A 27632-nucleotide genomic window follows, 5' to 3' on the forward strand; every position below is an offset into this window, starting at 1 on the left:
GACTCCCTTAGTTCTAAAGAACCGGGTCGCCTGGGGTAAGTGAGGTCTGGCTCAACACCCAAAACTACAGGGCTACATAAATGTTTAACGTCACAAAAACCACCATCCATAGCAGAACCACCACACAGACTTCGGTGAGTCTCTTTAAAATATGATCGAAAAAGAAATTCAATTTAGCATTACACTTCAGCAGGGGCATTTTATTGATCGCCACAAACACACACACGATATTTCAAATTAAAATAGTCAAGTCTGGCAGGCCGTATCCAATTTCAAACAGGCCACTAGTTAAATAAGCCTGGTTTATTATTTTAGATGCTGTTTGAGAAAACTACAATGAAATATACTGGAGTGTCGAGAAAGTTGACACTGTAATCCCCAGCATGCCGAGCGGCATTGTGTAAATACTTGCCAAGAATGACTTATTTGTTGTTGATGTTAAATGTTAATTATTCCCGGTAGGAGTAGTAACTTATGCGTGTTCTTTTGGCCCGTTCATTTTATCATTGTTCACTAATTGTTGGTTGAGTTATTCAAGCACCGTGAGTTTCGTGTTGCGATTCATGACGTGCCTCGTTGTCGCTCACTTTGGCAGTCTAGCGGGTAATGCATGTCATTTCTCTTTGAAGTCAAGAATCTCATCATCAAAGCCACAGTGACTCTGGGTGGTCCGCACGACATTATGCCACAGTTCACATAAAACTCAAGCTTCCAAAGTCAGTAGTGGGTAGAGGCAATGTAACTAGCCACTGCTGAAATCCACTCGCATTTGGCTAGTTGGCCGGTGTTAACGTAAAGCCTTGGCTGTCGACCAGGTGAACACCACCTCTCGGCCAAAGTAACCTGTACAGGTACGTGCCGAAAAAAAAAAGTGAATATCGAGGGGAAAGTCCATTTATTTCAATAATTTGTTTCAAAAAGTGAAACTTGGATGTTATATTAGTTCACCACACACAAAGTAGAATATTTCAACAATTTTGATGATTACAGCAGAAAGAAAAAAACAAAACAAAAATCCAGTATTTCACAAAATTAGAATATCATGACAAAGTGCAGCATTGTAGGCTCTCCGTGTCCCCCATCTTGTCAGCTAATTAATGCAAAACCCCTCCAGAGGTTTTCCTCAGCCTTTAAATGGTCTCGGTCTGGCTTAGTAGGCTTCAGAATCACGGGGAAGACTGCTGACCTGAAAACCATCATTGACACCCTCCATGAGGAGAAAAGGTCTCAAAGCGAAATTGCAAAAGACAATAACAACCATAATAATAATAATAATAATAACAACTACAATAACACCTGTGTTGTGTTGTGCTTGCAAGCGTCAACAATGACGAGGCACTCGGCCAAACTCCTTTTCATTCTGAACTTACTCACTTCGAGGAACTGGAGTGAAACTGTAACAGAAAACTGTCTAAAATAAAGACACCATTAGGATTCCGATGGAAGTTTAACAAGGGCACTTCCGCACGTTCCGGCGTTCTTCCATCGCCACGTGTCATTGAACGTCACGTTAACGCACAAAGATGACGCAATACTCACAGTCATTGCATTGTGAAGGGACCGCGATGATGAAGACACGAGGACGTAGCGAGCATGCAGTCACCGTTCAAAAATCAAGACAGACACAGAGATAGTTCAGTTTTCAGACTTGTAAGGAGAAAACGGCCAAGAGTCAACTTAGTTACAGTCTCCAAACCTTTTTCTAAGTCCACTCTGTCCGTACCCTCTCTTTTTATTACTTTAGGGCAGTTCCCTTGTTACATTTGAGTTTCAACAATAAAAAGGTGGGGGCATACATGCTTGTTGCAACTCATGTGATCAGCACATAACACTCTTTGTTGTGGTTGAGACAGAAGAATTCTATACTTCTTATCAAGACACAGGAAGACTCCTCTGCTCAAATTTGTCCTTGCACCTGCAAACACATGACTCATCCTGTGGGAGAAAGCTTTGCAGTGATAAAACATTTCTCTAAGTAGAAGCAAGCAGAAAAGCACAACACATGATAACTTATTTACATTTTTCCATCACTTTTCAGTGTAGGAAATGGAATAAAGTTGCCGAGCGCCTTCCAGTCGCTCGGGATATCGAGCTTTACTATTACACAAGCCGTGACTGCAATGCTTCGCCATTATTTATGCTGGAAAAAACGATCAGGAGTGCCAAACTAGTTTTAGTTTTTGGGATACATTCTCCCCAATTTGATCTCAAGTGGGCTAATAATAAGATATGAACAACGGCAATCCCCAAATGTTCCCACTGTTTGGGTGCAAATAATTACAAGTACTATATTTGGAAAATATTCACATTTATTATTACCTCGTTGCAAATCATATGAGCAATGAGAAATGTCTAAACAAAATGAGTGCAATTTGAACAATATTATGAATTTGTGTTTTCATTTATGCGTGCACTTTACAGATCACAATGGATCGATAAACTATCTTTTTAAAAACAACTTCCTTTTCCTTTGGGCTTGTCCCTTTAGGGGTCGCCACAGCGCGTCATGCTTTTCCATGAGAGCCTATCTCCTGCATCCTCCTCTCGAACACCGACTGCCCTCATGTCTTCCCTCACGACATCCATCAACCTTCTCTTTGGTCTTCCTCTAGCTCTCTTGCTCTGGACGTGTCCAAACCATCGAAGTCTGCTCTCTCTAACTTTGTCTCCAAAACATCCAACCTTGGCTGTCCCTCTGATGAGCTCATTTCAAATTTTATCCAACCTGGTCATTCCGAGAGCGAACCTCAACATCTTCATTTCCGCCACCTCCAGCTCTGCTTTCCTGTTGTCTCTTCAGTGCCACTGTCTCTAATCCGTACATCACGGCTGGCCTCACCACTGTCTTATAAACCATGCCCTTCATCCTAGCAGAGACTCTTCTGTCACACGACTCACCTGACACCTTCCTCCACCCGTTCCAACCTGCTTGGACCCGTTTCTTCACTTCCTGACCACACTCACCATTGCTCTGGACTGTTGACCCCAAGTATTTAAAGTCCTCCACCCTCGCTATCTCTTCACCATGTAGCCTCACTCTTACCCCACCACCCCTTCTCGTTCATGCACATATTCTGTCTTACTTCGGCTAATCTTCATTCCTCTCATTTGCACCGCATGCCTCCATCTTTCTAACTGTTCCTCCACCTGTTCCCTGCTTTCCCTCCAGATCACAATGTCATCTGCGAACATCAAGTTCCACGGTGATTCCAGTCTAACCTCATCTGTCAGCCTATCCATCACCACTGTAAACAGGAAGGGGCTCAGGCCTGATCCCAGTCCCACCAGTAAATTTCTTTTGTGGAGCCGATCAATGACGTCACTGATCGGATTGGCGAATTATGACATTAAAGCCGATCAGCATGAAAAGATAATTATCGGCCGATACCGATCGAGCCGATCAGATCGGCGTAAAGTCTAGTTCCTCAAGTTTGGGCTTGCAAATCAAAGCAGAATGTCAGCCAATAGTATCTAAAAAAACCTCATGTTTTATCCAAAAGAACAATGGCATACAATTATGTATTCAAATAAATCTTCCAATGCTGCTTGCAATGTCTGACCCATAGCTTCAACATTCAACAATTTCAACCTCCCATATTCAGAATCATTATACAGGACACCTTAAGAGTTTTTACCAAAGTTGGACTTTATTGAGAGAATTGTTGCCCACAAGTTGAGCAACTAAAGGGTTTTTCTCCTGTGTGTTTTCTCATGTTTTATCATATTTGCTTTTAAGGGAATCCTCTACCACAAACTAAACAACTTAAGGTTTTTTTTCTCATGTGTGTCTTATCATGAGTGAGTCCATTGTCTTTTGCAGTGCAGGTACTGCCTGTGTGTATTGTCATGTGTTTTATCATGTTTAGCTGTATAGCAAATCTTTGCCCACAAACTGAGCAACTAAAGGGATTTTTTTCCTGTATGTATTTTCATGTGTGATTTCACATGGTCCTTTCGAGGGAATGTTTGATCACAAACTGAACAACTAAAGAGTTTCTCTCCTGTGTGTGTTCTCATATGTGCTACCATGTGTGGCTTTCGAGATTTTACATTTTACCACAAGTTGAACAACTATGGGGTTTTCCTCCCCTGTGTGTTGTCATGTGTTTACCCAATGTAGATTTGTTGGTACAACGTTTACCACAAACTGAGCAGGTAAAAAAAAATTTACGCATTGGTGAAGTTTGTTTTTTGCTAAGAGTTGTCTTCTTTTCAGAGCATTTCGACTGTTTGTCGTCACCTTCGCGGTTTGTGTGGCTCCTCAAAGGTTCTTCTATGTCATCACTGTCTGACAGGGGAGCTAAGAAGTTGTCTGGTGGTGGTCCTCCACACGGGTCTTCACTTAGACTGTGATACTGAAGCTGTGACAACTTCGGTTGTTCGCCTTCACTCTCCACAGAGACACCAGGCAGCGGCAATTTACTGATGTCAGCCTCCACATTTTTGTCTTTAACTCGTGAGGCCTGTCGATACTCCTCTTCCTTTTTAATGTGGAGGGATTGTGCATGCTCTTGCTGCAAGCTGGAGCTCCCCCACTGCGGCTGAGGGGGAAGGTCTTCCTGATGACCAATGAGCTGCTGAACCTCTGCCGGACACAACACCTCCCCCACTGCGGCTGAGGGGGAAGGTCTTCCTGATGACCAATGAGCTGCTGAACCTCTGCCGGACACAACACAAACAGTTTAGCTCACAAGAAAAATATACAGTGTGGTGAAAAATGTATTGCCCCCTTCTGAAATTCTTATTTTTTTTTCAGTTTCCCCACTTTAATGTTTAAGATCATCAAACACATGTAAATTTCAGACAAAGGTAACCCAAGTTAAATATGAAATAGTTTTTAATGTTGATTTTACTAATTAAGGGAAAAAGGTATTCAAAGCTAGGAATATAACAATATCGACAGTATATCACATGGTTCAGTTTTGTTACTGTATTAATCTCACAGTATGATAATTATTGCGATATTATGGGACAGCTAATGGTATTGAAGAACGGTTTGTGGTGGGGGGAATCAGAAGAATCAAAGGAACTCTCTCTTTCCTGCTGGACGAGTCCTTCTCGCTGGGGTTTAGTTAGTAGTTTCTGCGAGTTTTCAAACAGGTTTTTGTGAAAAAGACATTCAAAGCATATATAAGTGTGCACTTCTATCCCCTTCCATCCAACGTTTACATTCATTTACCTCCAAAATGCTATTATTTCTGTAGCAATAATCATGCTATGCTCACAATAACAAAACTGTCTATTGAGAAAATTTTCACCAATTTGTCAGTATTTATTGTCATAATTTTGTATTTTATTATCAGAGTTATCGATTTAGTTTCTGTACCTCAGTAATATATTTGTTTGCCTCTCCAACTTACAAAGCACGAAACCCTCCTTTAGATCCGAAATAACATACGCGGTCACGTGCATCCCCTCCTCCTCGTCCTCGCTGTTCCTAATGAAGTGGCCAATTCACACATGAACGCTTAGTCACCACAAAAGAGGGACATAAACGCTGATGTAGTTTAGGAAATCTGTGGCATAATCACAAGTAACTTTTATATACAGTACTGTAATCTATATACTATCTACTCAAAATATTTTTTTTAAACATTCACAGCTTTTGGATGATTATTTCCTCAATGGAAATAAGATTTTATTTTCCCATTTACAATATTGACTAATTCCTAAGATACTGTTAAAGCTCCCATATTTTGGCTTTTTAGACCCGCATAGAGTGCCTCTCTAACATGGACTTATTATAAACGTGTCAATTTCATAAAAAAAATAAGAAAAACCTTGGTTTTGTTATGCGACTGTCCAGAAAAGGCCCCTCTGACAGCTACTTCTGTTTGACCCAGTTTTGTATCCGCTTTGTCCATATTTGGCTAAGACCGCCCCCTTTCCTCTGATTGGTTGCCTCCGTGCAGAAAACCCACTTGTGAGAGTACACGTTTGTTATGTTGACAGCGCTGGCTCGGGAGCAGAGAGGAAGACAGCGGTCTTTGCTGGTGACGTACATAAGCTCGAAAATTTCGTATCACCTGATTTCAGGCCTCTCGGCAGAAAAAAACCCAGGAACACGTGGATGATTTTAATTCATACTTATCATGTTTACTGAGGCACCATAAAGACAATATTACATCCCAAATACTAGGGCGGCAGATCTCGTCCATTTCACCGCTGCCCCGCAACCCTCGTAACGTGCCTGGGTGACCTGCCCTGTGACATCACGTTGCTAGTTTTTAGCCCCGCCCATAACATCAGGAACATTTACAAGGTGAAAAAGACTTTTAAGAAATATCTCAACAATTCAGTACTCTGTTGTTCTCAGTCTTTGCATGCTTTCAGCACTTATCTTTAAACATATTAAATGTATTTTAAAAACAAACAAACACGAAAATTAGTTTAATTAATCCAATTCATTCACGTCAATAATTGACTTCAATATATATATATGTATATATATACACATATATATATATATACACATATATATATATATACACATATATATATATACACGCACATACACACACACAGTATATATGGTTATGGTTATTTTTTTATATATATTGTAAAGTAATATTTTTCAAACTTTCAATGCCAAAATGTCATAACCGTCAGGTGTCCAAAATGAAGTTTCATTATTGACAACATATCTTCTGAAGATGGTAATTACATTTTTGGCTATAGAGGATTTTTCTCCTATTGCTTAATATGCCTTTTCTATTAAAACAAAAAACACACACACAAATGCATCTTAGTGTGTCTGGGGTTCCTTTTTGGGGGGAGGGGTTCTTTTATAAATGGTCCTTCTTTGTCACTCGATCTGTCTTACCCTTAATGCCACTGGAGGGGCCCCATTATGTTGTTGCAATACACCAGAGATCTGTCAACTGTAGTGCCAGAATGAAGCAGCCATTTTGCATTCACACAATAGCAGACCGCAAAATAAATGCTGCTCTTTCTGAGATATGAACAAATATGGATGAATTTGTCTGATTTATTGCATGTCTATACCATGATTACGATTGTATAGTGTAATGAGTCTAATGAGTAGTAACATTTATGCACTTTTATCTGCAGTTTTATCCACCTGTGTGGAGTTAGCATGTTCTCCCCGTGCCTGCGTGGGTTCCTCCCACTTCCCAAAAACATGCATGGTAGGTTAATTGACGACTCTAAATTGCCCGTAGGTGTGAATGTGAGTGCGGATGGTTGTTTGTTTGTATGTGCCCGGCGATTGGCTGGCGACCAGTCCAGGGTATACCTCGCCTCCTGCCCGATGACAGCTGGGATAGGCTCCAGCCCGCCCGCGACCCTTGTGAGGAGAAGCGGCTCAGAAAATGGATGGATGGATGACCCAGATGTACTTTTTTGTTGTGATCAATGAAAAAAAACATTCCGCAAATATATGTGACTGAGCAAGCTTGTATGACTTGATTTGTATGATTTGCTTAACCGAAGTGATGACTCCGTTTGACTTGCTTCAACGTTTTGTGGGGGCTCGACTTGACTTGCTTCTTTCCACATAAACGTGGGACTTACTCAAAACTGTTGTAGGAATTTCTGTTTGTCAGAGTGAGGTAAAGAAATAATTATGCGTCAGACACGTCTTTAAGAAATGAATTGTCTTAGTACTAAGAGGAAAAAAAGTCAAAAAAAGCAACAAAGCATCTTTCTCCCTCATCTCCTTGCTTTGTCTGACTCGCATCAGCAGTGACCTTATTAAACCTTGACAAGGCATTAATAAATGCCTCAAAACAAAACAAAAAAAAGAGTGAAGACGATATTGAAACAGCTCCAATGATCTTTATTGACTACACATCAAACACAATAAAACCAATACATGGTCTTCTTCAGATGCTGCAGTATTGCAGGGCATTACTGTCAAACATTTATTCTCTCTTTGTTGTGCTTCCGCATGTGTGCGGTTAAAGTCTTCTTCTGAGCATAGTTTCCTCCACAAACTGAACAACTAAAAGGTTTTTCTCCTGTGTGTGTCCTCATGTGTGATACCAGATTTTGCTTTTGAGCGAATGTTGTGCCGCAAACTGAGCAACTAAAGGGTTTTTCTCCTGTGTGTATTTTCATGTGAGATTCCACATGTGACTTATGAAGGAATGTTTTATCGCAAAATAAGCAACTAAATGTTTTTTCTCCTGTGTGTATTCTCATGTGTTTGACCATGTTCGGCTTTTGAGAGAACATTTTCCCACAAATTGAACAAGAGAAGGGTTTTTCGCCTGTGTGTGTTCTCATGTGTGAGTCAACATGGGTCTTTCGAGAATATGTTTTACCACAAATTGAGCAACAAAAGGGGTTTTCTCCAGTGTGCGATCTCATGTGTGCTATCATAGTTTCCTTATGAGGGAATGCTTTACCACAAGTTGAGCAACTAAAAGGTTTTTCACCTGTGTGTATTCTTATGTGTGATTCCACATGTTCCTTTCGAGAGAACGTTTTACCACAAAATGGGCAACTAAAGGGTTTTTCCCCTGTGTGTGTTTTCGTGTGTCTATTAGTATTTTGTTTTTTATCAGAACCTTGAAAACAAACTGAGTGGGTAATTTTCTTTGTACGCATTTGTGAAGTTTCCTTGTTGCCAAGAGGTGCCTCCTTTTCAGAGCATTTTGACTGTTTGTTGTAATTTTCACAGTCTGCGTCGCTCTTTGAAGGTTCCTGTGCGTTTTCACCGTCTGATAGTGGACCTAAGAGGTTGTCTGGTAGTGCTCCGCCAGAGGGGTCTCCACTTGGACTGCGATGATGAAGCTGTGACCATTCAAGTGGTTCATCTGCGTCCTCTTCACTCTTTACACAAACAACAGTCAGTGGAAACTTGCTGACGTCAGCCTCCTCGTCCTCTTCTTTAACGTGTATATGCTGTGGATCACTTTCTTCCTGTTTAACGTGGGGGGAATGTGGCTCCTCCTCTTCCTCTTTAATGTGGAGGTGCTGTGCATCCTCTTGCTCAAAACTGGATCTCCTCCCCTGCGACTGAAGAGTAAGTTCTTCCTGAGGACCAATCAACTCTTGGACGTCTGCAGGACACAAGCAAGTCAGTTACGTTGCTATTACCATCCAGTTGGCAATTTTTCCAAATAAAAACAACATTGTCGTTGCGTGACGGAGTGGTAAACTTTCAGACATATCGGTGGAAAGCCCCCAGCACAGAGTCGCTCTTCGTCGCTAGTCCCATTAGCCACAAAGGAAAGTAAACAGTTTTACAACAGCTTTCCTCAATGTGCCAGCTCAGCAACTCCGTACACCAGGTGACTAACATGCATGTGATATGGTGTTCATTCACTAATAAGTTCCTATTAATAAGTAGAAGTAGCAATAGTCGTAGTAATTCCTACCAATAAGTTCTATTCCCTGCCAATTCCGTCTAAAGACGCCAATGGCGTTTTTTAACGGGGGTGGGTGGGGGAGGGCCTTGTGCAGTTTTTATGTGTGATCGGCAAGCCTCTGGATAACTGCAATGAGCAATGGCACCCTGTAGAGGGCAACAATGCGTTGAGGTGAACGTCCCTCCCTCAGATTGAAGAAGAGGAAGAGAAGGAGGGGGCGGGTCGGCGGGGTGCAACAGACAATGAGAAGAGACACACATTATGGCGAAAAAGAGAGAAGACAAAATGAAAACAATCTTTAAAAAACATTTAAAAAATATAAAAAAAATAAAAAAAATAAACTTTCGGTACTAGAAATTTATTGCGCCAAGGCAAGAAAAATATTCCTGCGACCGACAGGAATGATGCCTTAGGTCATGCGGGGGAATAAACGATGACGCTCCGAGCCGATTGCTTTGTTGCAAAGCTATCGCCCAAAATGCCGGGCCATGAATATGGCGAGATGCACTTGGCCGCTTGCCAGCTGATCGTCTGCCGACAAGGATTTGAGTACATGGGATCTTACAGGTTCTGCATCCAGCAGACGTTCGACTCCCATTCCAGTACGCAGTGAAAACAAAAAAGGTAATTCAAAGCTTTCCCCCCCCCCCCCCCTCCACATCCCACTACAGTAATTTCAACAATGTATTTTTTAGTAATAGTTATATTTCTAAACTGGACAGGTTGTGCTTCGAGCAGAAGTACGAACTGGTTGCAAGGACAATGACAACCAGATTCCATTCACCGTCACCAAAGAATAACATCCAGATGTGGATAAAACTTTGCTCGATATTATGCGCAAGGTAATAAAAACCTGGACTATTGAGCAAACGGCAGAGGAGGAGAATTTGGAGGAACGTGTGGGAGCCCCATTTGTTCATGCATTTTTGTCTAATGTAAATTACCGAATTTACATAGTTATACAAAAGTACTTTCTCAGTGTTGTTGAAAAAATATATATTGGTGTCAAAGTCATTGTTCTGCTTGATGTGTCTGCTTTCACAAAAAGGCTGTTTTTTCCATTTTTTCCCCCCTCCAGAAACCGATTTGGCTGAAAGTCGCCTATATTTGACTGCTGATTACTAACGAACGGTATAAGCTAGAGACAAACTTTTTTTTCTGACAAAAGAAGAGTCTGATCTTGCTTTTGGTGGTTTTGGTGTTTACATCGTCATAGCACACAATATTCTGTGGGGCTTGAAAAATGAGTGAAATTGCTCGAAAATGCCTGGCAGTCGAGGGGTTCCCTGCTCAGGAAACGGCCGGCAGTGAATGAGTTAAGATATCAACTCACAGGTGTTTAGACACTAAAAAAAGAACCCCACCGCACCACTCGTCAGTAGCACTGCCTTGCTCATTGTCCTGCCCTTCTCTGTCCTCTCTCATCTTGTTCTCTTAGTTAGGTATTACATGTCTTCACCGGGTGTGTGTCCCCCATCCACAAATGAGAACACGATTTACTTGAGGTCAAATGTCTAGAGTGCTGAACTATTGTTCTGCTGTGGTTCTAGTCCCTATTCCCCTTGACGGTTCTATCCCGCTGTCTGTCCCCTAAAAACCCTTTTCTGTCCAGCTGCATTTTTAATAAACATCAGAATAATAAAAATAAATAAGCAGAGGGAATATTTAAAGCTCCCCTGTTGCACAGCAAAACTGTTCCAGCACAAAAGACATACAGATCCACCCATTCTGCGAGGCCATGCAGCTCAACAGGACAGGTAAAAAAAAAAAAAAAGATATTTGTTTAATGTAATCAATGATTAGTAAATGAGTAGCGAGTAACAATAGTCTAGCATAGTGTTGATATACCCATCCCAAAAGTCCAAGCATTATAAAGAAGTCAATATTTTCAAGCCTGTGGATGGAAGGAAAGCAAATCTGTGAAATAAATAGATACATAAATAAATGGTGGAACGTCTTTAAAAAGTTTTACTGTGATAATGACAGAGCAAATCAGCCTATCCACATGCACTGTCTGCTCTTACTGCGGTTATTTGAATATCAATATTAGCCCTTTTACTTTCTTCATGAATCCAAGTGTCAAAAGCAGAAGACTAGTGGTAGACTGACCTTGGCTGTACAACACGACGTGACTCTTGCCAACAGCTTCCAGTCGTTCACGTTGTTGCTCGTTCTCCTCGTACGACGCCATCGTTCAAAATATGATAGTCGTCGTTCTTTGAACAACTACTCCAACATTTTTCCACTCGATTTCACCTGGTTGCCGTTGCATCCGTTTTTATGTCGTCTCGTAGTTACGCCAACTTCCGTTTGTCTTCTTCTTCGATGGTTGGTTTTACGGCAGTGGTGTGTCCCTGGTAACACGACTGCCATCTTGCGGCGATATTGAAGACGCTTCAAGGTCAGGAGCCTAAAATAAAAAAATACAAATAAAAAAAAAACGATTATTATTTTTAGTTTTATTAGTATTGTCATTTAAACATGTTTTTTATTTTATTTTAATCAAGAATGAATGAAAATTACAATCTTGTTTGCGCATAAAAAAAGCACAACTACTAGGGCAATTTTACAGGTGGTAGTTGGTCAAGGGCATGCTGAATTGTTTCCACAAAACCCCTCTTGTTGGATCTTGGATGGATATAACTTCTGAGACAAAAAGGTAATAATAATTACCTTCTGAGACAAAAAGGTAATAATAATTTTGCGTCTCGATTGGAATCGTCTTCCTTTATTGGCAACCTCCACTATCAAAAGTGCCAACATTAAATGACTAAAAAATACATAATGAAAATAATTAAACAAGAGAGAATGACAGATAACATTATTTTAAGATTTTCAGCACAGAAGCGACAACATTAAGTAAATCAGTAAGTAGGTAAATAAATAAATAAAACATTTCTAACTACATAAATATTGAAATAATTAAATGACAACAAAGATTATAATTCGAATTCATTAAACCTGTAATTGTTTATTTAGTTATGTATGCATTTATTTAGTTTCCGCACTTTCGGTACTCCACACTCCTCATTGGTCCTCGATTATAGAAGTAACAGTTATCCGTTTGTGCTAGTTTCAATAATACCATTATTGTAGTACAGTCTGTCGTTTTCAATTTGTCACTATTTGAACTTGAAATATTTTTAAGAGGAGGACCGAGGACAGGTTGCAAATCAACAAATCGTCGTATTTCTTTCTCGGCTCTCATCTTGAAGTGTTTTCAATACCGCCGTAAGATAGCAGCTGCGCGTTACCATGGGCAATCCGCTGTCGTAAAACCACTGTAGAAAACGTAAAGTCCGGAAGTTGCCGTAGCTGCAAGGCGACACGAAAACGACGCAACGGCGACCGGATGAAAACGAGTGGGATAAACGTCAAAAAGTTGAAACACTTGGAAGGGGAGAGACTAATACCTTATTGTGTCTGGTTAACAGAACAATGGCGTCGTACGAGGAGAACGAGCAGCAACGAAAACAACTGGAAGCTATTGGCAAGAATCACATCGTGTTGTACAGCAAAGGTCTGTCCTGTCCACTAGTCTTTTACTTATAACATTTTCAATAATTCATAAAGAAAAGGGATGCTCAGAAGGGGGGAGTAATAGTAAAATAAGAGTACTCGCGACTTTGGACATTGTAAACCAACGCACCGTCCAAGAGCCCGAACAAGAAAAGTAGTGAAACACCATCACAGACTTACTGTGGGAAATTAAGTCCACGAAAACTGAACTGCTGGCCAAAATTAAAAAAGGCAGACAGGCAGAATGAGGAGTTTGAGCAGACAAAGCAGCAGTTTTGAGAGACGAAATGAAAGCGCCTTTCAATCAGGCTAATGAAAAAAGTGAACTTCTCTTCGCTCTTTGGCACATACTCTATGTCCTCGCTGTGTCTAAGCCTAGATTTAGTCAGGTAAAAAAATTGCTGACACATTGTCTTACATCTGTAAAAAATAGACATGTCTGAATCCCTATAAACTGTATCTACTTTCTCAAAAACAACTTATTTTTCTTTGGGATTGTCCCATTAGGGGTCGCCACAGCCCGTCATCCTTTTCCTTGTAAACCTATCTCCTGCATCCTCCTCTCGAACACCAACTGCCCTCATGTCCTCCCTCACGACAGCCATCAACCTTCTCTTTGGTCTTCCTCGAGCTCTCTTGCCTGGCAGCTCCATCCTCATCATCCTTCTACCAATACACTCACTAGCTCTCCTCTAGACGTGTCCAAACCATCAAAGTCTGCTCTCTCTAACTTTGTCTCCAAAAATTCTAACCTTGGCTGTCCGTCTGATGAGCTCATTTCTAATTTTATCCAACCTGGTCACTCCGAGAGAGAACCTCAACATCTTCATTTCCGCCACTTCCAGCTCTGCTTGCTGTTGTCTCTTCAGTGCCACTGCCTCTATGATTGTGAAAAGCCAAAATGTATCACAATTAAATTTTGATGAATTGCCCATCCCTAGGCGGCACGGTGGCCGACTGGTTAGAGCGTCAGCCTCACAGTTCTGAGGTGCGGGGTTCAATCCCCGTCCCCGCCTGTGTGGAGTTTGCATGTTCTCCCCGTGCCTGCGTGGGTTTTCTCCGGGCACTCCGGTTTCCTCCCACATCCCAAAAACATGCATTCATTGGAGACTCTAAATTGCCCGTAGGCATGACTGTGAGTGCGAATGGTTGTTTGTTTCGATGTGCCCTGCGATTGGCTGGCAACCAGTTCAGGGTGTACCCCGCCTCCTGCCCGATGACAGCTGGGATAGGCTCCAGCACGCCCGCGACCCTAGTGAGGAGAAGCGGCTCAGAAAATGGATGGATGGATGCCCATCCCTAAAATACGTTTGAAACTTATTACTGCATCACACAATGACAACAATGTTTCTTTTGTTAGAAGAATCATTTATAGTCACTGTTGTAGTCAGTTATAGTCATATCGCTTGCTTGTGTTCTGCAGTCATCCAGCAGCTGATTGGTCGTGAGGAAGATCTTCCCACTCACTCTCCAGGGGGGACCTCCAGTTCGGAGCAAGATGATCCACAGCACCCTTGGGTGAAAGAGGAAGAGGAGGATCCACAGCTCAGGATCCACATTAAAGAGGAAGAGGAGGAGACTGACATCTGCAAGCTGCCACTGACTGATGTTTCTGTGGAGAGTAAAGACTACGAAGAGGAACCACATGAGTGGTCACTGCTCCATCTTCACAGTCCAAGTGGAGACCATTGTGGAGGACCACCACCAGACAACCTCTTAGCTCCACTGTCAGATACTGATGACATAGAAGAACCTTTGAGGAGCAATGCAGACTGTGAAGGTGATGACAAACAGTTGAAATGCTCTGAAAAGGAGACAACTCTCTGCAGCAAGGAAACTTTACAAACACGTCAAACAAAAATTACAGACTCAGTTTGTGTTAGAAAACATGTTATTAGACACACAAGAACACACACAGGAGAAAAGCCCTTTTGTTGCTCATTGTGTGATAAAACATTCTTTCAAAAGTCACACTTTGTATCACACATGAGAAGACACACTGGAGAAAAACCATTTTGCTGCTCAACTTGTGGTAAAAGATTCACGCTAAAGGAAAACATGGTATCACATATGAGAACACACACAGGAGAAAAACCGTTTTGTTGCTCAATTTGTGGTAAAAGATTTACTCTAAAGCCAAACATGATATCACACATGAGAACACACACAGGAGAAAAACCCTTTCAATGCACTTTGTGTGATAAAACATTCTCTCATAAATCACATCTGGCACCACACATGAGAATACACATGGGAGAAAAACCCCATGGTTGCTCAACATGTGGTAAAAGGTTCTCTCGAAAGCTAAACATGGAAACACACATGAGAACCCACACAGGAGAAAAACCCTTTCATTGCTCCATTTGTGGTAAAAGATTCACCCGAAAGCCAAACGTGGTAAAACATATGACAATACACACTGGTGAAAAACCCTATAGTTGCTCAACTTGTGGTAAAACATTCTCTCATAAGCCCCACATAGTATCACACATGCGAATACACACAGGAGAAAAACCATTTTGTTGCTCAATTTGTGGTAAAAGATTCGCTCTCAAGTCAAACATGGTAAAACACATGAGGACACACACAGGAGAAAAGCCTTTCAGTTGCTCAACTTGTGATAAAACATTCTCTCATAAGCCACACATGGTATCACACATGCGAACACACACAGGAGAAAAACCCTTTTGCTGCCCAATTTGTGGTAAAACATTCACCTCAAATTCAAACAAGATAAAACACATGAGGACACACACAGGAGAAAAACATTTCAGTTGCTCGTTGTGTGATAAAACATTTTCTCTCAAGTCACACATGGTATCGCACATGATAGCACACACGGGAGAGAAACTGTTCAGTTGTTCAGTTTGTGGTGGAAGCTATGCTCAGAAAAAAAGTTTGGTTGTGCACATGCGGACACACAACAAAGGAGAATAAATGTTTTAAAGTAGTAACCCCCCCCCCCCAACACAGCACCTCCTGAAGCAGTATTGTTTCCATTGAACTTTATTCTTCTGACTAGCTGTAAATACAGTAATTCCTAATTTATCGCGGGGATTACGTTCCAGAAACCCCTCGCAAATAAATGAAATCTGCGAAATAGTGTCAAGTTATTCATTGTATTATAGAAATGTATATGTTTCATGTAGCTGCACGGTGGACGACTGGTTCGAGGGTCTCCCTCACAGTTCTGATGACAGGGGTTCAATCCCCGCCCCCACCTGTGTGGAGTTTGCATGTTCTCCCCGTGCCTGCGTGGGTTTTTTCCGGGCACTCCGGCATTGAATAATATACATGAAACATCCATCCATCCATTTTCTGAGCCGCTTATCCCCACAAGGGTCACGGGAGTGCTGGAGCCTATCCCAGCTATCATCCGGCACGGTACACCCTGAACTGGTTGCCAGCCAATCGCAGAGCACATATAAACAAACAACCATTCACACTCACAATCACACCTACGGGCAATTTAGAGTTGTCAATTAACCTACCATGCATGTTTTTGGGATGTGGGAGGAAACCCACGTAGACACGGGGAAAACATGCAAACTCCACACAGGCGAGGCCAGATTTGAACCCCAGGTCCTCAGAACTCTGGGGCAGATGGGCTAACCAGTGCCGCAGGTTTCATATTCTGCAAAGAATAATAGCCCATTTGTCCTTATGTAAGTCATTGCTGCTACATTAAAACCTTAGAGACTATAATGCTAACTGTATCAGAGATGTGCAGGTGAATAAATGCACATCAGTGACTTAAAGAAAAAACGTCTGCGATACACTGAATCTGCAACAAGTGAACCGCAATATAGTGAGGGATTACTCTACTCTGTTTTGCTGTTTTCACTTTGAAGCAGGGTCACCAAAATGTCCGGGGCACCAGGTAGCCACCTAGCTCACTATGGTGGGACATTTTGATTTCCTAGGAATGTTGTAGGAGTGAAAGTTTGAAAATGTAAACATGCAGCGACTTAGAGAAATAAAGATTTATGTGTTTATTACCTTGAAATCATGAACATGGTCTGTGTCTTCACATATATGATTATCCTTAATTATTGAGAGAGTTTGCAGTTTAAAAAAAAACATTTTTTGTCATACATATTAAAACGGTCTGTATTACCCAACAGTACAATATTATTAAACTGATCTTTTGAAATTTCATCCCTGTCTGGTCGGATCTAATGCCGCTAAGGCTAAGTTCACACTGCAGGACGTGATGCCCAATTTGGATTTTTTGTTAAATCCGATCTTTTTATGTAGTCGTTAACAGCACAAAAAAACAAATTCGACTTCTACTGAGAATGATGTCCGTGATGTCACCCAAACATGAGATGCCGTGTTTACAGAAGTAAATAGGGCCCCATAGAGAAAAACCTTTCACATGGTACTTAGGCGGCAGGAAGTAAGTGCGTCAATTAGATTTTTATGGCACTTTGCTTCACATATACAGTTAATGTAGAAATGCATAAATATACCATGGAACACAGTGAAGACAGTCATCAAGTGGAGAAAATAAGGCACAACAGTGACATTTCCAAGAACTGGACATCCCTCTAACATTACTATGAAGACTAGAAGAAAACCCCTCAGAGAGGCTGGCCAGAGGCCGACAGCAACAATGGAGAAGCTACTGTCATTTCAAGCAAGTACTGGCTATTTAGTACATCTTTTATCTTAGTTTAAATATGCCAATTATGCTAAGTCTCTTTTATTTGGGTATTATTTTATTCTGAAAGGATTTAAATACACTAGTCTGTGGTTACTGTGCAATGAACGTCTTTAAAAAGAGTAAAAAAATTATGACATGTATGGATACATGCCTGTTCATGAAATTTGACCTTTCCTTTTAATCCATTACAGTAGTGAACAGAGCAAACAACTAAAAATGTATATCAATTTTGCATAGAACTTGATGCAATACATTTATCCCATAGAAAGGTGTAATAAAATTAATACATTTTCTGTAATTTAAACAAATGTACTAATATAATACAACCCATCTTTGACTGAATGTAAATAGACTTGACTTTTAACTGTGAAAGAGAATACCGCATATTTGCTGTATTTATACAACCGTTATATAGCAAGTGAACAAAAACGTTAATTGTGATAAAATATTTTCTATTTATAAAAACGGCCCAAATCCCATAATGGTTTTTAACTAATTAATATTCCTAAGGGAAACGCCATAAAAAAAAAATTTCAGGTCAAGAAAATCCCTTCAGATTCGGCAATTTCGTTGAAAACAATAACAATAAATCTTGAAACGTCGTCAATACCGCCGCAAGATGGCAGCCGTGCATGACTGTTGATGTTCACCTGCCGTAAAACCACCTTCCAAGACGAAAAAGCCGGAAGTGGCACAAAAACGTAGAAACAAGACGACGAAGTCCAGTTGAAATCCTGTGAAAAAACATCAAGAGGTTGAAGTAGATGGTTCTAGCGACTTATAACATATTTTATCTTTTCAACACAACAATGGCGTCGTACGAGGAAAACGAGCGACGACGAAAACAACTGGAAGCTGTTGGAAAGAATCACATCGTGTTGTACATCCAAGGTCTGTCCACGTGCACTGGTATTTTACTTTTAAATGGATTAATATTGATAGGTAAATAACAGTAATACAATTGGGAACAGAAGACAATGGCGACACGGGTTTGCAGTCATGATGCAATTGAAACCTTTCAAAGACGTTCCACGAGTGCTTTAAATATCTATATTCATCAAACATGCCTTCCCTCTATCTACATGTTTTAAAAATATTGACATCTTCAAGCTTGTTTAGCGTGGGTTTATTTCCTTGTCGACGGGTTTCATGTAAAGCAATATTTTGACGGACTTGCATAGAAACAAAAAACTCATGATTAAAAATACTACTCACTAATGGTGAGTAGTATGAGTAGTATTTGAGATAGAAAGTTAGAAATGGAAACAAGACTCCAAGACAAATATGTATTTTTTTTTTTTTTACTCAATTTTACTAATTTTTGCTGGTTTAAGAGCTTACTTTTTTACATTTTGTCTCACAAGACCAAGGTGTGTACAGCGGCATCGGCTGGTGCACCTGATTTTCAAAACAAAACATCTTTCAGAGGCTGATAATAATATAGTAATTGTATTTATTTTCCCAGTGTGGTCAACAGAAACTGCGCCTCCTCGGCTGGCCCGACTCGTACCGAAATCGAAACTCTCGGCCCGACTCAGCCGTCGTTAAATTAAAGGTGCAAAGTGCATGTTGTTGCAGCGGTTTCAACGTTTTTATTTTCTATATTTAAGTGCAGTGTTAATGTTCCAACTGCGCATATTATTAAATGAACTTTTTAGGAATAAAACCTACGCTTCATTTTTGATGAACACTTGGGCCGACGACGCTACTGTATTTTAATGTTGGTCATTCTAGTGGTCCTTAGACTTTACGTGCTTATTTTTGAGATGGTATTTGGGTAAAATGTTTGGAAAGCACTGGACTAGCCAGTTATTTCACAGAACATTGGTCCCACTGTGGTCAAACTATGTTCACCTTTCTCTCTCCATGTTCTTTTTCCATTTCTTTGTAGCCAATGGGACGAGCAGCTAACAAACAAACAAACCTTCTCTGACTCTGTACTTAGGCTGTCCACCAATATGTCTTAAAGTTTACTCCTCCATCGCATAATGACAATGTTGTTTTTATAGAAAAGTTGTTGACTGTATGGCAGTGGTTATAATAACAGAACTGACTTCTTTGTGTCTTGCAGAAGTCCAGCAGCTGATTGGTTGTAAGGAAGAACTTCCCCCTCCGCCACAGGCGGGGACATACATTTTGGAGCAAGAGGAACCACAGCACCTCCAAATCAAAGAGGAAGAGCCCCCCCACGTGAAAGAGGAAGAGGAGGAGGCTGACAACAGCATGTTGCTACTGACTGGTGTCTCCGTGAAGAGTGAAAAAGACAAAGATGAACCGAGACCACCCGAAGGGTCACAACTTCATCGTCCCAGTGCATGTGGAAACCACTGTGGGGGACCACCACCAGAAAACATATTTGCTCCACTGTCGGACAGCGACGACATGGAAGAACCTTTGAGGAGTGACAAAGACTGTAAAGGTGACAACAAACGGCTCCAAAGGTCCAAAAAGGAAACGTCACAAACGCGTAAAAAAAGTTTAACCCCCTCAGTTTGCTTTAAAAGCTTTATTCGAAAACGAAATGCTATTGGACACAGGAGAACACACACAGGAAAAAACTATTTTAGTTGCTCAAGTTGTAGTAAAACCTTCGCTCATAAGGAAACTATGGTAACACATATGAGGTCACACACTGGCGAAAACCCTTTTCGGTGTTCAGCTTGTGGTAAAACATTCTCTCGAAAGGAACATGTGGAATCACACATGAGAACGCACACTGGAGAAAAACCCTTTCGTTGCTCAGTTTGCGGTCAAACATTTTCTCGAAAGGATTATATGGAATCGCACATGAGAACGCACACTGGAGAAAAACCCTTTGGTTGTTCAACTTGTAGTAAAACATTCTCTCGTAAATCAAACTTAGTATTACACATGAGAATACACATAGGAGAAAAACCCTTTAGTTGCTCAATATGTTGTAAAACATTCACGCAGAAGCCAAGTATGGTAAGACACATGAGAACACACACAGGAGAAAAACCCTTTTGTTGCTCAACTTGTGGTAAAACATTTTCTCGAAAGGATTATTTGGAATCACACATGAGAACACACACACATGACAAAACGCCTTTGGTTGCTCATTGTGTCGTAAAACATTTTCTTCCAAGCGGAACTACGGACAAATGAGGAGCAATTGTGATTCACTTGAAAAATCGAATCCCGAATCCTAATTTTCGTAATCGTCCCGCCTGAATTGAATGCGATTTGTTCAAAATAAATGGCTTCACGCATGAGTAACATGCCAACCTTGTGGCCTCTCCCTTTTGGTCCACAGAGTTAGCGAACGTATAAAGTGATTGCACAATGCTTTCTTTCCTGTGCAAGTTGCAAGCAACCCTTGTTGCCAGTCCAGACTTCGCCACGGTCTGCCCCCGGTAACAAAAACCTCCAAGGGTCTCAGTCAAGATGTCAGTTACTTAAACATGCTCTCAACTAGGGCTGCACAATTAATTGAATTTTAATCATGATCGTGATTTTGGCTGCCACTGATTAAATGAGCCTATCCACTGTGATATTTTTACATTTAAAATGAGGACACTGCTGCATATGAAAAGTGCTTCATTTGCAGCAGTGCCTGCAACCAAGTCAGCCAGCCACCAGGGGGCGAACGTATGGTTAGGCTTCATTTCTCCGTGGCCAACTTCAAAATAAAAGCTTAAAATGGCCTAGATGTCCAATGTAGTAATATATGAAGCTTTTATTTTGAAGTTGGCCCTCGCAGCACGTTGGCGGAGAGGCGGCATGTCACACGGTAAAACACTATTAAGAATCGTTATAGCGGCTGCCTTGACTTCAACTTTTCAGCTGGCCTGACCGCAATAAAAAAAACGCTGGGAGTAAATAGAGAAGAAAATCACGACTGTCAGGTTCTTTGCAGTTTGTGACCGTGCACGACTGACCAACGGTCAAGGAGAATAACGTACTCGTCCGTCCTTGACAATTCACTATATTGACAGGGATTTTCAAATGAAAAGTCGTTGCTTACAGCCTAATGCTATTGCGTTTTATGCGTTAACTGTATTTGCGGCCATTAAGTTGAAATTCGTGATTGCACTTTGTAATAGCACATTTATTCAGTTAGCCCTTGCTAAAATAGAATTTCTTTGTCTTTCACATGTCTTTCATTATAATTTATTCTCATTTAAAAAATCATTTTGAACTGAACACAGTTACATATTGTTTGTTGAAAAGTAGTGCAATAAAAATACAGATTTTTCCCTAGCATGAGGAGTAATTGGGATGAAAAATCGCAATTACAATACTGAACAAAATAATTGTGATTATTATTTTGCCCGTAATCGTGCGGCCCTACTTTCAACGTACATTCATCTGTTTTCAATTCATGTGTGGGTAATGTATGATATGAAATAAACAAATCAATAGAACATGAAAAGTTTATTGTTAAAGTTGTTTTATTGTTTTCAAAAGACGATTGTGTTTCTAAAGGCTGGGGCAGTCGGGACTATTCAATATGTTCTCAACTGTGCTTGGCTTCAGTTTCCCTTTTTAGAAATAACCTCCCAGCCTTTGGTGAATGAAAAATTATTCATACACTTAAGGAAAAAAAACAGTAGTATATATTGAACTTATGTATTTATTACTGGTAACATAATACAGTTAATAATACAATGATTAAAAAGTAAGTACAAAAGTTTTTGTGCTACACATAAAATGAGACTATTAGATAACCTATAATCTGTACAACTCACTTGTAAAAAAAAATTAAAAAATAAAAAAGAGAGAGAGGGGACATAAAATAAACAATTGAGATGATGTGGTTGCACAACTGCACACACCCTCTTATAAATAGGCATGTGGGTGTGTTCAGAATTAAGCAATCACATTCAAAGGAAAGAAATGGAAGCAGTTTTTACTGAATGTCGATGTTTTAGCTCGGCTGTTTGAACAATTGATTCCTAGATACAGTATGACTCATAGGTAGTAAAATCCAAAATGTCATGCATGATAAATTGTACTTTGTTTTTCTTTGTATGTAATGTTGTGTTGTTTTTTGGGGGTTGTTTTGTTTTGTTTTTGTTTTTTGTTTTTTTTGCTGCTGCCTGTCCAGCCTGGCCAGGGTGTGCTCGAATTAATTTTTTTTAAAATCTCAATGGGACCAACCTGGTTAAATAAAGGTAAACTAAAATGAAAATAAATGAATGGGGGTCAGCACACACCTCCCACCGGTGCCTTTGATTGACCCCAAATAAATGAATGTGGGAGCATACAGTATGTACAATTCTCCCAAGGACTCAAATAAATGCCCCTCAAATATCAAAATACTTTGGGCGGAATTGATGACAGAGAGGGTGATTTTATTTTTTATATTGATGGCTGAAGAAAAAAAGCAAAAAGATAACTTTTTTTCATCCAGGCCAAAAGTGCAGGTGCTTGAGCACCATTTCGTGTCTAAGTGTGCACGTGCATGTACACAAATATTCTAATTAATATATCATGTAAATATACATACATACAGTGGATACAAAAGTCTACATAGCCCTGTTCAAATGTCAGGTTTTTGTGATATTAAAGATAAGACCAAGGTTATTTCCCAATTTCAAAACCTTTTACACCATTGATGTCGCCTATAACCTGTATAACTCAATTGGGGGGGAGTAAAAATAAACAAATGAGATCATGTGGTTGCACCACAAAAGTGTGCACACCCTCAAAACTGACGATGTGGCTGTGTTCAGAATTAACCAATCACATTCAAATTCTTGTTAAATGGGAACCAGCATGCACCTGCCACCATTTTAAGTGCCTCTGATTAACGCCAAATAAAGTTCAGATGTTGTAGTTTGCTTTTCCCTGACATTTCTGTAGTCACGTCATACATACACACACGTATCACACAAGCCGTATCTTGCAGAAAGCTTTCACAGCATCAATAGAATCTCATTGTTCAAAGGTATCTCTGGAGAAGGTCAGAAAAGAAAGGGTACAGGAGAAACCATAATCCTGAACCTAACCAAAGGCATCAAATAGCGCATGGAACATATTGAACACAATCGTCTTCAGGTGGAGAAAATATGGCACAACATTGACATTTCCAAGAACTGGACATCCCTCCGATATTTCTGCAGCATGACATTTTCACTTAGGGGTGCATACACTTTTGTTGCCAGCGGTTTAGACATTAATGGGTATGTGTTGGGTTATTTTGAGTGCACAGTATATTTACACTGTTATACATATGAGTCCATTCCACGTTTAATCCCACACGGATTCCACATTAAATGTGCTCTCTTTGAATGTGGCGTATGCCCGCTGGATTGTAAACAGAGCGAGACTTCACAAATGAAATGGTTCATCCTTTGATTTTGTAATTTCTTGATTATTTTGGTTTGATTATGCACGTTTTGCTGAGTCTCATTTTTATTTGGGCTGTATTTAACTCTGAAAGGACTTTTAAAGACACTGTTTCATGGTTACTGCACTGCACAACGAAAGTCTTGAAGAAGAACAAGAACGAAAGTCATCTTTGTCACGACATACATGCATACATGCCTGTTCGTGAAGTTTGACCTCTCCCTTTAACCCGTCACGGTAATGAACAGTGCAAACAACTCAAAAAGTATCAATTATGTTTAGAACCTGATGCAATACATTTATCCCATAGAAATGTGTTGCGAACCTGAATACATTTTGGGGGATTAAAACAAATATATCAATCTAATACATCTTAGATTTGATTTAATATCCCTACTTTTTGTTAACTGTGGAAGGAATACCGTATAATTGCTATATTTACACTATAGCAAGTGAAGAAAAACTTTGACTGGGTGGCAATAGCGCCGCAAGATGGCAGCCGTGCATTACCTTGGATGCTCACGTGCTGACCTGCCGAAAAACCACCATTGAAGACGAAAAAGCCGGAAGACAGCGTGGCTTCGAGACGGCACAAAAACGGAGAAGGAAGACGACCAGGTGAAATCCTGTGAGAGAGGGAAAAAAAACATCATCAAGTTGTATTAGTTGATGTGGGAACGACTTATATTTTAACTTTCCAACACAACGATGGCGTCGTACGAGTTGAACGAGCGACAACGAAAACAACTTGAAGCTGTCGGCATGAATCACATCGTGTTGTACATCCAAGATCTGTCCACATGTGCACTGGTCTTGTTCATTATTGAAAATAAGTTAAGGGATTAATATGAATGGTAAAATAACAGTAATACATTTTGGAGTAAAAGACAATGGATACGCGGGTTTGCAGTCATTACGTGTCTACTTGTCTCTTCATATGGCTTTAATTACGTGACCTTCGATTGCACTGTAACGTCTGCTGGTTGAGTCATTCACCTCACCGTTTAGCTTTTTAAAATTACAGGTGGCACGTCTCCGCCTCTCGTTGGGCTGCATTCACTTGCCCTAAGTGCGTTGGAAATCCTAAAACTCGAGAAACATCACCCTAAGGAACACCAACAACGCAGGTCTCTTCAGTACATTTTACTATCCAGAGTGAAAAACAATACCGACTTTTAAAAATCCCCTATATATATATAGTAACTTTTTTTATGGTTTTAATTGGTCCCACTGTGGTCAAACTATGTTCACCTTGCTTGTGTCTTGCAGATGTCCAGCAGCTGATAGATCATGAGAAAGAGCTGGAAGGGGTGAGCTCCAGTTTGGAGCAAGAGCAGCCACAGCCCCTCCAAATCAAAGAGGAAGAGAAAGATCCACATCCCCTCCAGTTGAAGGAGGAAGAGGAGGATCTACAACCCCCACACATTAAAGATGAAGAGGATCCACAGTCCCTCTACGTAAAGGGGGAAGAGGAGGAGCCTGACATCAGCATGTTGCCACTGACTGTTGTTTTAGTGAAGAGTGAAGACGACGAAGACAAACCACCCAAGTGGACACAGCTTCATTCTCACAGTCCAAGTGGAGACCATCGTGGAGGAGCACCACCACACAAGCTCTTAGCTCCACTGTCAGACAGTGACGACATGGAAGAACCTTTGAACAACGAAGCAGACTGTGAAGGTGACGACAAGACAGCACTTGGCAATCAGGAAACTTCGCAAACGTTCCAAAAATGTTTAACGCGCTCAGTTTGTGTTAAAAGCTTTGTTAAAATAACACATTCTATTGGACACACAAGACACGCTCAACTGAAAACTCCTTTAGTTGCTCAGTTTGCAGTGCAACATTGTCTAAAAAAAATTTGGGGGAAAAAAACACGAGAAAACACACTGGAGAAAAACCCTTTAGTTGCTCAACTTGTGGTAAAGCATTCTCTCATAAGGAGACCATGATAACACACATGAGATCACACAGTGGAGAAAACCCCTTTCCTTGTGCAGTTTGTGGTAAAACATTCTCTCGAAAGGAACATGTGGCATCACACATGAGAACACACACTGGAGAAAAACCTTTTTGTTGTTCCATTTGTAGTAAAAGATTCACTCTCAAGCCAAACGTGGAAAAGCACATGAGAATACACACAGGAGAAAAACCTTTCAGTTGCTCATTGTGTGGTAAAACATTCTCTCATAAGGCACATGTGGCATCGCACATGAGAATACACACAGGAGAAAAACCTTTCAGTTGCTCATTGTGTGGTAAAACATTCTCTCATAATTCGCACATGATATTACACATGAGAATACACACGGGTGAAAAACCCTTTCGTTGCTCAGCTTGTGGTCAAACATTCTCTCGGAAGCAAAACATGGTAACACACATGAGAATACACACTGGAGAAAAACCTTTTTGTTGCTCAACTTGTGGTAAAACATTCTCCCGAAAACTAAACATGGTTTCACACAACATACGAGAAGCCCACTTTAGTTCAGTTTGTGGTGGAAATTACGCTCAAATGACTACTTGAGGCGGCACGGTGACCGACTGGTTAGAGCGTCTGCCTCACAGTTCTGAGGACCGGGGTTCAATCCCCGGACCCACCTGTGTGGAGTTTGCATGTTCTCCCCGTGCCTGCGTGGGTTTTCTCCGGGCACTCCGGTTTCCTCCCACATCCCAAAAACACGCATGGTAGGTTGATTGAAGACTAAATTGCCCGTAGGTGTCAGTGTGAGTGCGAATGGTTGTTTGTTTGTATGTGCCCTGCGATTGGCTGGCAACCAGTTCAGGGTGTACCCCGCCTCCTGCCCGATGATAGCTGGGATAGGCTTGAGCACTCCCACGACCCTTTAGCAAGCAATTTAAGCAAATGTATTATATCAGAAGTGTTATCGCAATATAAAACGACCTGTATAGGCTGTAAAATCTTCTCCATATTGTACAGCTCTTTGCATAAACATTATCATATCATGATGTATATAATAACGTCAAATGATTTCATTCCCTCACCCAATGAGTTTCATAAGAGAATCAATAAAGGAGTCGGATCAATAAGTTTGTCTATGTTTGTCTGCGTGTGTGCCCCGAGCTTGGCTGGCGACCAGTCAAGGGCGCATGTACCCCATCTCTCGCCCGAAGTCAGCAGTGGAAGGCGCCAGCACACTTGTGACCCTGGTGAGGATGAGCGGTGTAAAAAATGAATGGATGGATGAAGTGATGATTCAACTATTTCAATTTGTGTCAAAATGCTAACATTTATTTTTGTTTGTACTTTTATTGTTGTTTTGAATATTACAGTATTGTCATATGTGGCCTAACTGACCTCAATAAGTGGACCTTTGCCTCATTGAAAATTTTCTGTGTGGCCCTTTAAGATTTTATATTTGAGTTTCCCAGTTGCAGAATATGTTCCGATATGTTAAGTTTTACTGCACGTCTTTTGGTTTTGTTGAGTGTTTTGAAACAAATATTTATTACAAATCATAGACTGATCAACTTGTCAAATGTATCTTGAATGCAGAATAAAAACTATTTTCCATACATAATTATTTCTATTTTAAATAATATGGTATGTCAGTTGTTGGGTAACATGATGAATTGACAAAGATCATAATGTCAGCACTCTACTTTTGGTCTAATAAACAAAAGCATAACTTTCAACGAAACAATTTAAACTTAACAATATTCCAGTTGAAGTTTACTTTGGAGAACCACCCAGTTTTAATAAAAGCAGCGAAAATGTGTTCAGTCTCATATCTTAAACGCTGCCACATACTGGAGTTTGTTACGCCGTGTACATTCCT

General features: G+C 40.6%; 5 protein-coding genes and 1 long non-coding RNA gene across 6 annotated transcripts in view; 3 read left to right on the forward strand and 3 right to left on the reverse strand.

Annotated features, from left to right (window-relative positions):
- LOC133475771 (dematin-like) overlaps window positions 1-13965 on the reverse strand; it is a 111604-nt gene extending 97639 nt beyond the window's left edge. The window contains exon 1 of the mRNA XM_061769166.1: window positions 13834-13965. Within this exon, the coding sequence (XP_061625150.1) occupies window positions 13834-13954 (121 nt within the window). The 5' untranslated portion in view covers window positions 13955-13965. The remainder of the gene's footprint in view (window positions 1-13833) is intronic.
- LOC133475838 (uncharacterized) lies at window positions 879-5184 on the reverse strand. The gene is made up of 2 exons (XR_009787936.1): window positions 1297-5184; window positions 879-1186 (listed from the first exon to the last, which is right to left on the reverse strand). It is a non-coding gene; the product is annotated as an uncharacterized LOC133475838 (long non-coding RNA).
- Window positions 7778-11703, reverse strand: LOC133475783 (gastrula zinc finger protein XlCGF57.1-like). Its single transcript, XM_061769200.1, has 2 exons — window positions 11445-11703; window positions 7778-9026 (listed from the first exon to the last, which is right to left on the reverse strand). Exons 1-2 carry the CDS (start codon window positions 11524-11526, stop codon window positions 7876-7878), a joined length of 1233 nt encoding a protein of 410 aa, XP_061625184.1. The 5' UTR covers window positions 11527-11703; the 3' UTR covers window positions 7778-7875.
- LOC133475760 (gastrula zinc finger protein XlCGF57.1-like) lies at window positions 12385-16720 on the forward strand. The gene is made up of 3 exons (XM_061769150.1): window positions 12385-12697; window positions 12770-12855; window positions 14278-16720. Exons 2-3 carry the CDS (start codon window positions 12774-12776, stop codon window positions 15789-15791), a joined length of 1596 nt encoding a protein of 531 aa, XP_061625134.1. The 5' UTR covers window positions 12385-12697; window positions 12770-12773; the 3' UTR covers window positions 15792-16720.
- A 1483-nt stretch (window positions 16721-18203) lies between these two features.
- Window positions 18204-21889, forward strand: LOC133475789 (zinc finger protein OZF-like). The gene is made up of 2 exons (XM_061769210.1): window positions 18204-18411; window positions 19592-21889. Exons 1-2 carry the CDS (start codon window positions 18285-18287, stop codon window positions 20644-20646), a joined length of 1182 nt encoding a protein of 393 aa, XP_061625194.1. The 5' UTR covers window positions 18204-18284; the 3' UTR covers window positions 20647-21889.
- Window positions 21890-24679: 2790 nt separating this feature from the next.
- On the forward strand, window positions 24680-27589 carry LOC133474814 (gastrula zinc finger protein XlCGF8.2DB-like). Its single transcript, XM_061766859.1, has 3 exons — window positions 24680-24686; window positions 25102-25512; window positions 25617-27589. Exons 1-3 carry the CDS (start codon window positions 24680-24682, stop codon window positions 26357-26359), a joined length of 1161 nt encoding a protein of 386 aa, XP_061622843.1. The 3' UTR covers window positions 26360-27589.
- Window positions 27590-27632: the final 43 nt, after the last annotated feature.

The sequence above is a fragment of the Phyllopteryx taeniolatus genome, chromosome 3 (genome assembly GCF_024500385.1).
Source record: "Phyllopteryx taeniolatus isolate TA_2022b chromosome 3, UOR_Ptae_1.2, whole genome shotgun sequence".
Lineage (NCBI taxonomy): Eukaryota > Metazoa > Chordata > Actinopteri > Syngnathiformes > Syngnathidae > Phyllopteryx > Phyllopteryx taeniolatus.

Bases quoted from the DNA above. Each gene is read 5' to 3' on its own strand.
- LOC133475760 (XM_061769150.1), top strand. From the start codon at position 12,774: ATGGCGTCGTACGAGGAGAACGAGCAGCAACGAAAACAACTGGAAGCT. The intron at 12,856-14,277 runs GTCTGTCCTGTC...TGTGTTCTGCAG, and splicing joins CATCGTGTTGTACAGCAAAG to TCATCCAGCAGCTGATTGGT.
- LOC133474814 (XM_061766859.1), top strand. The intron at 25,513-25,616 runs GTGACGACAAGA...ATAACACATTCT, and splicing joins CAACGAAGCAGACTGTGAAG to ATTGGACACACAAGACACGC.
- LOC133475789 (XM_061769210.1), top strand. From the start codon at position 18,285: ATGGTTCTAGCGACTTATAACATATTTTATCTTTTCAACACAACAATG. The intron at 18,412-19,591 runs GTCTGTCCACGT...TGTGTCTTGCAG, and splicing joins CATCGTGTTGTACATCCAAG to AAGTCCAGCAGCTGATTGGT.
- LOC133475783 (XM_061769200.1), bottom strand. From the start codon at position 11,526: ATGGCGTCGTACGAGGAGAACGAGCAACAACGTGAACGACTGGAAGCT. The intron at 9,027-11,444 runs GTCAGTCTACCA...TGTGTCCTGCAG, and splicing joins CGTCGTGTTGTACAGCCAAG to ACGTCCAAGAGTTGATTGGT.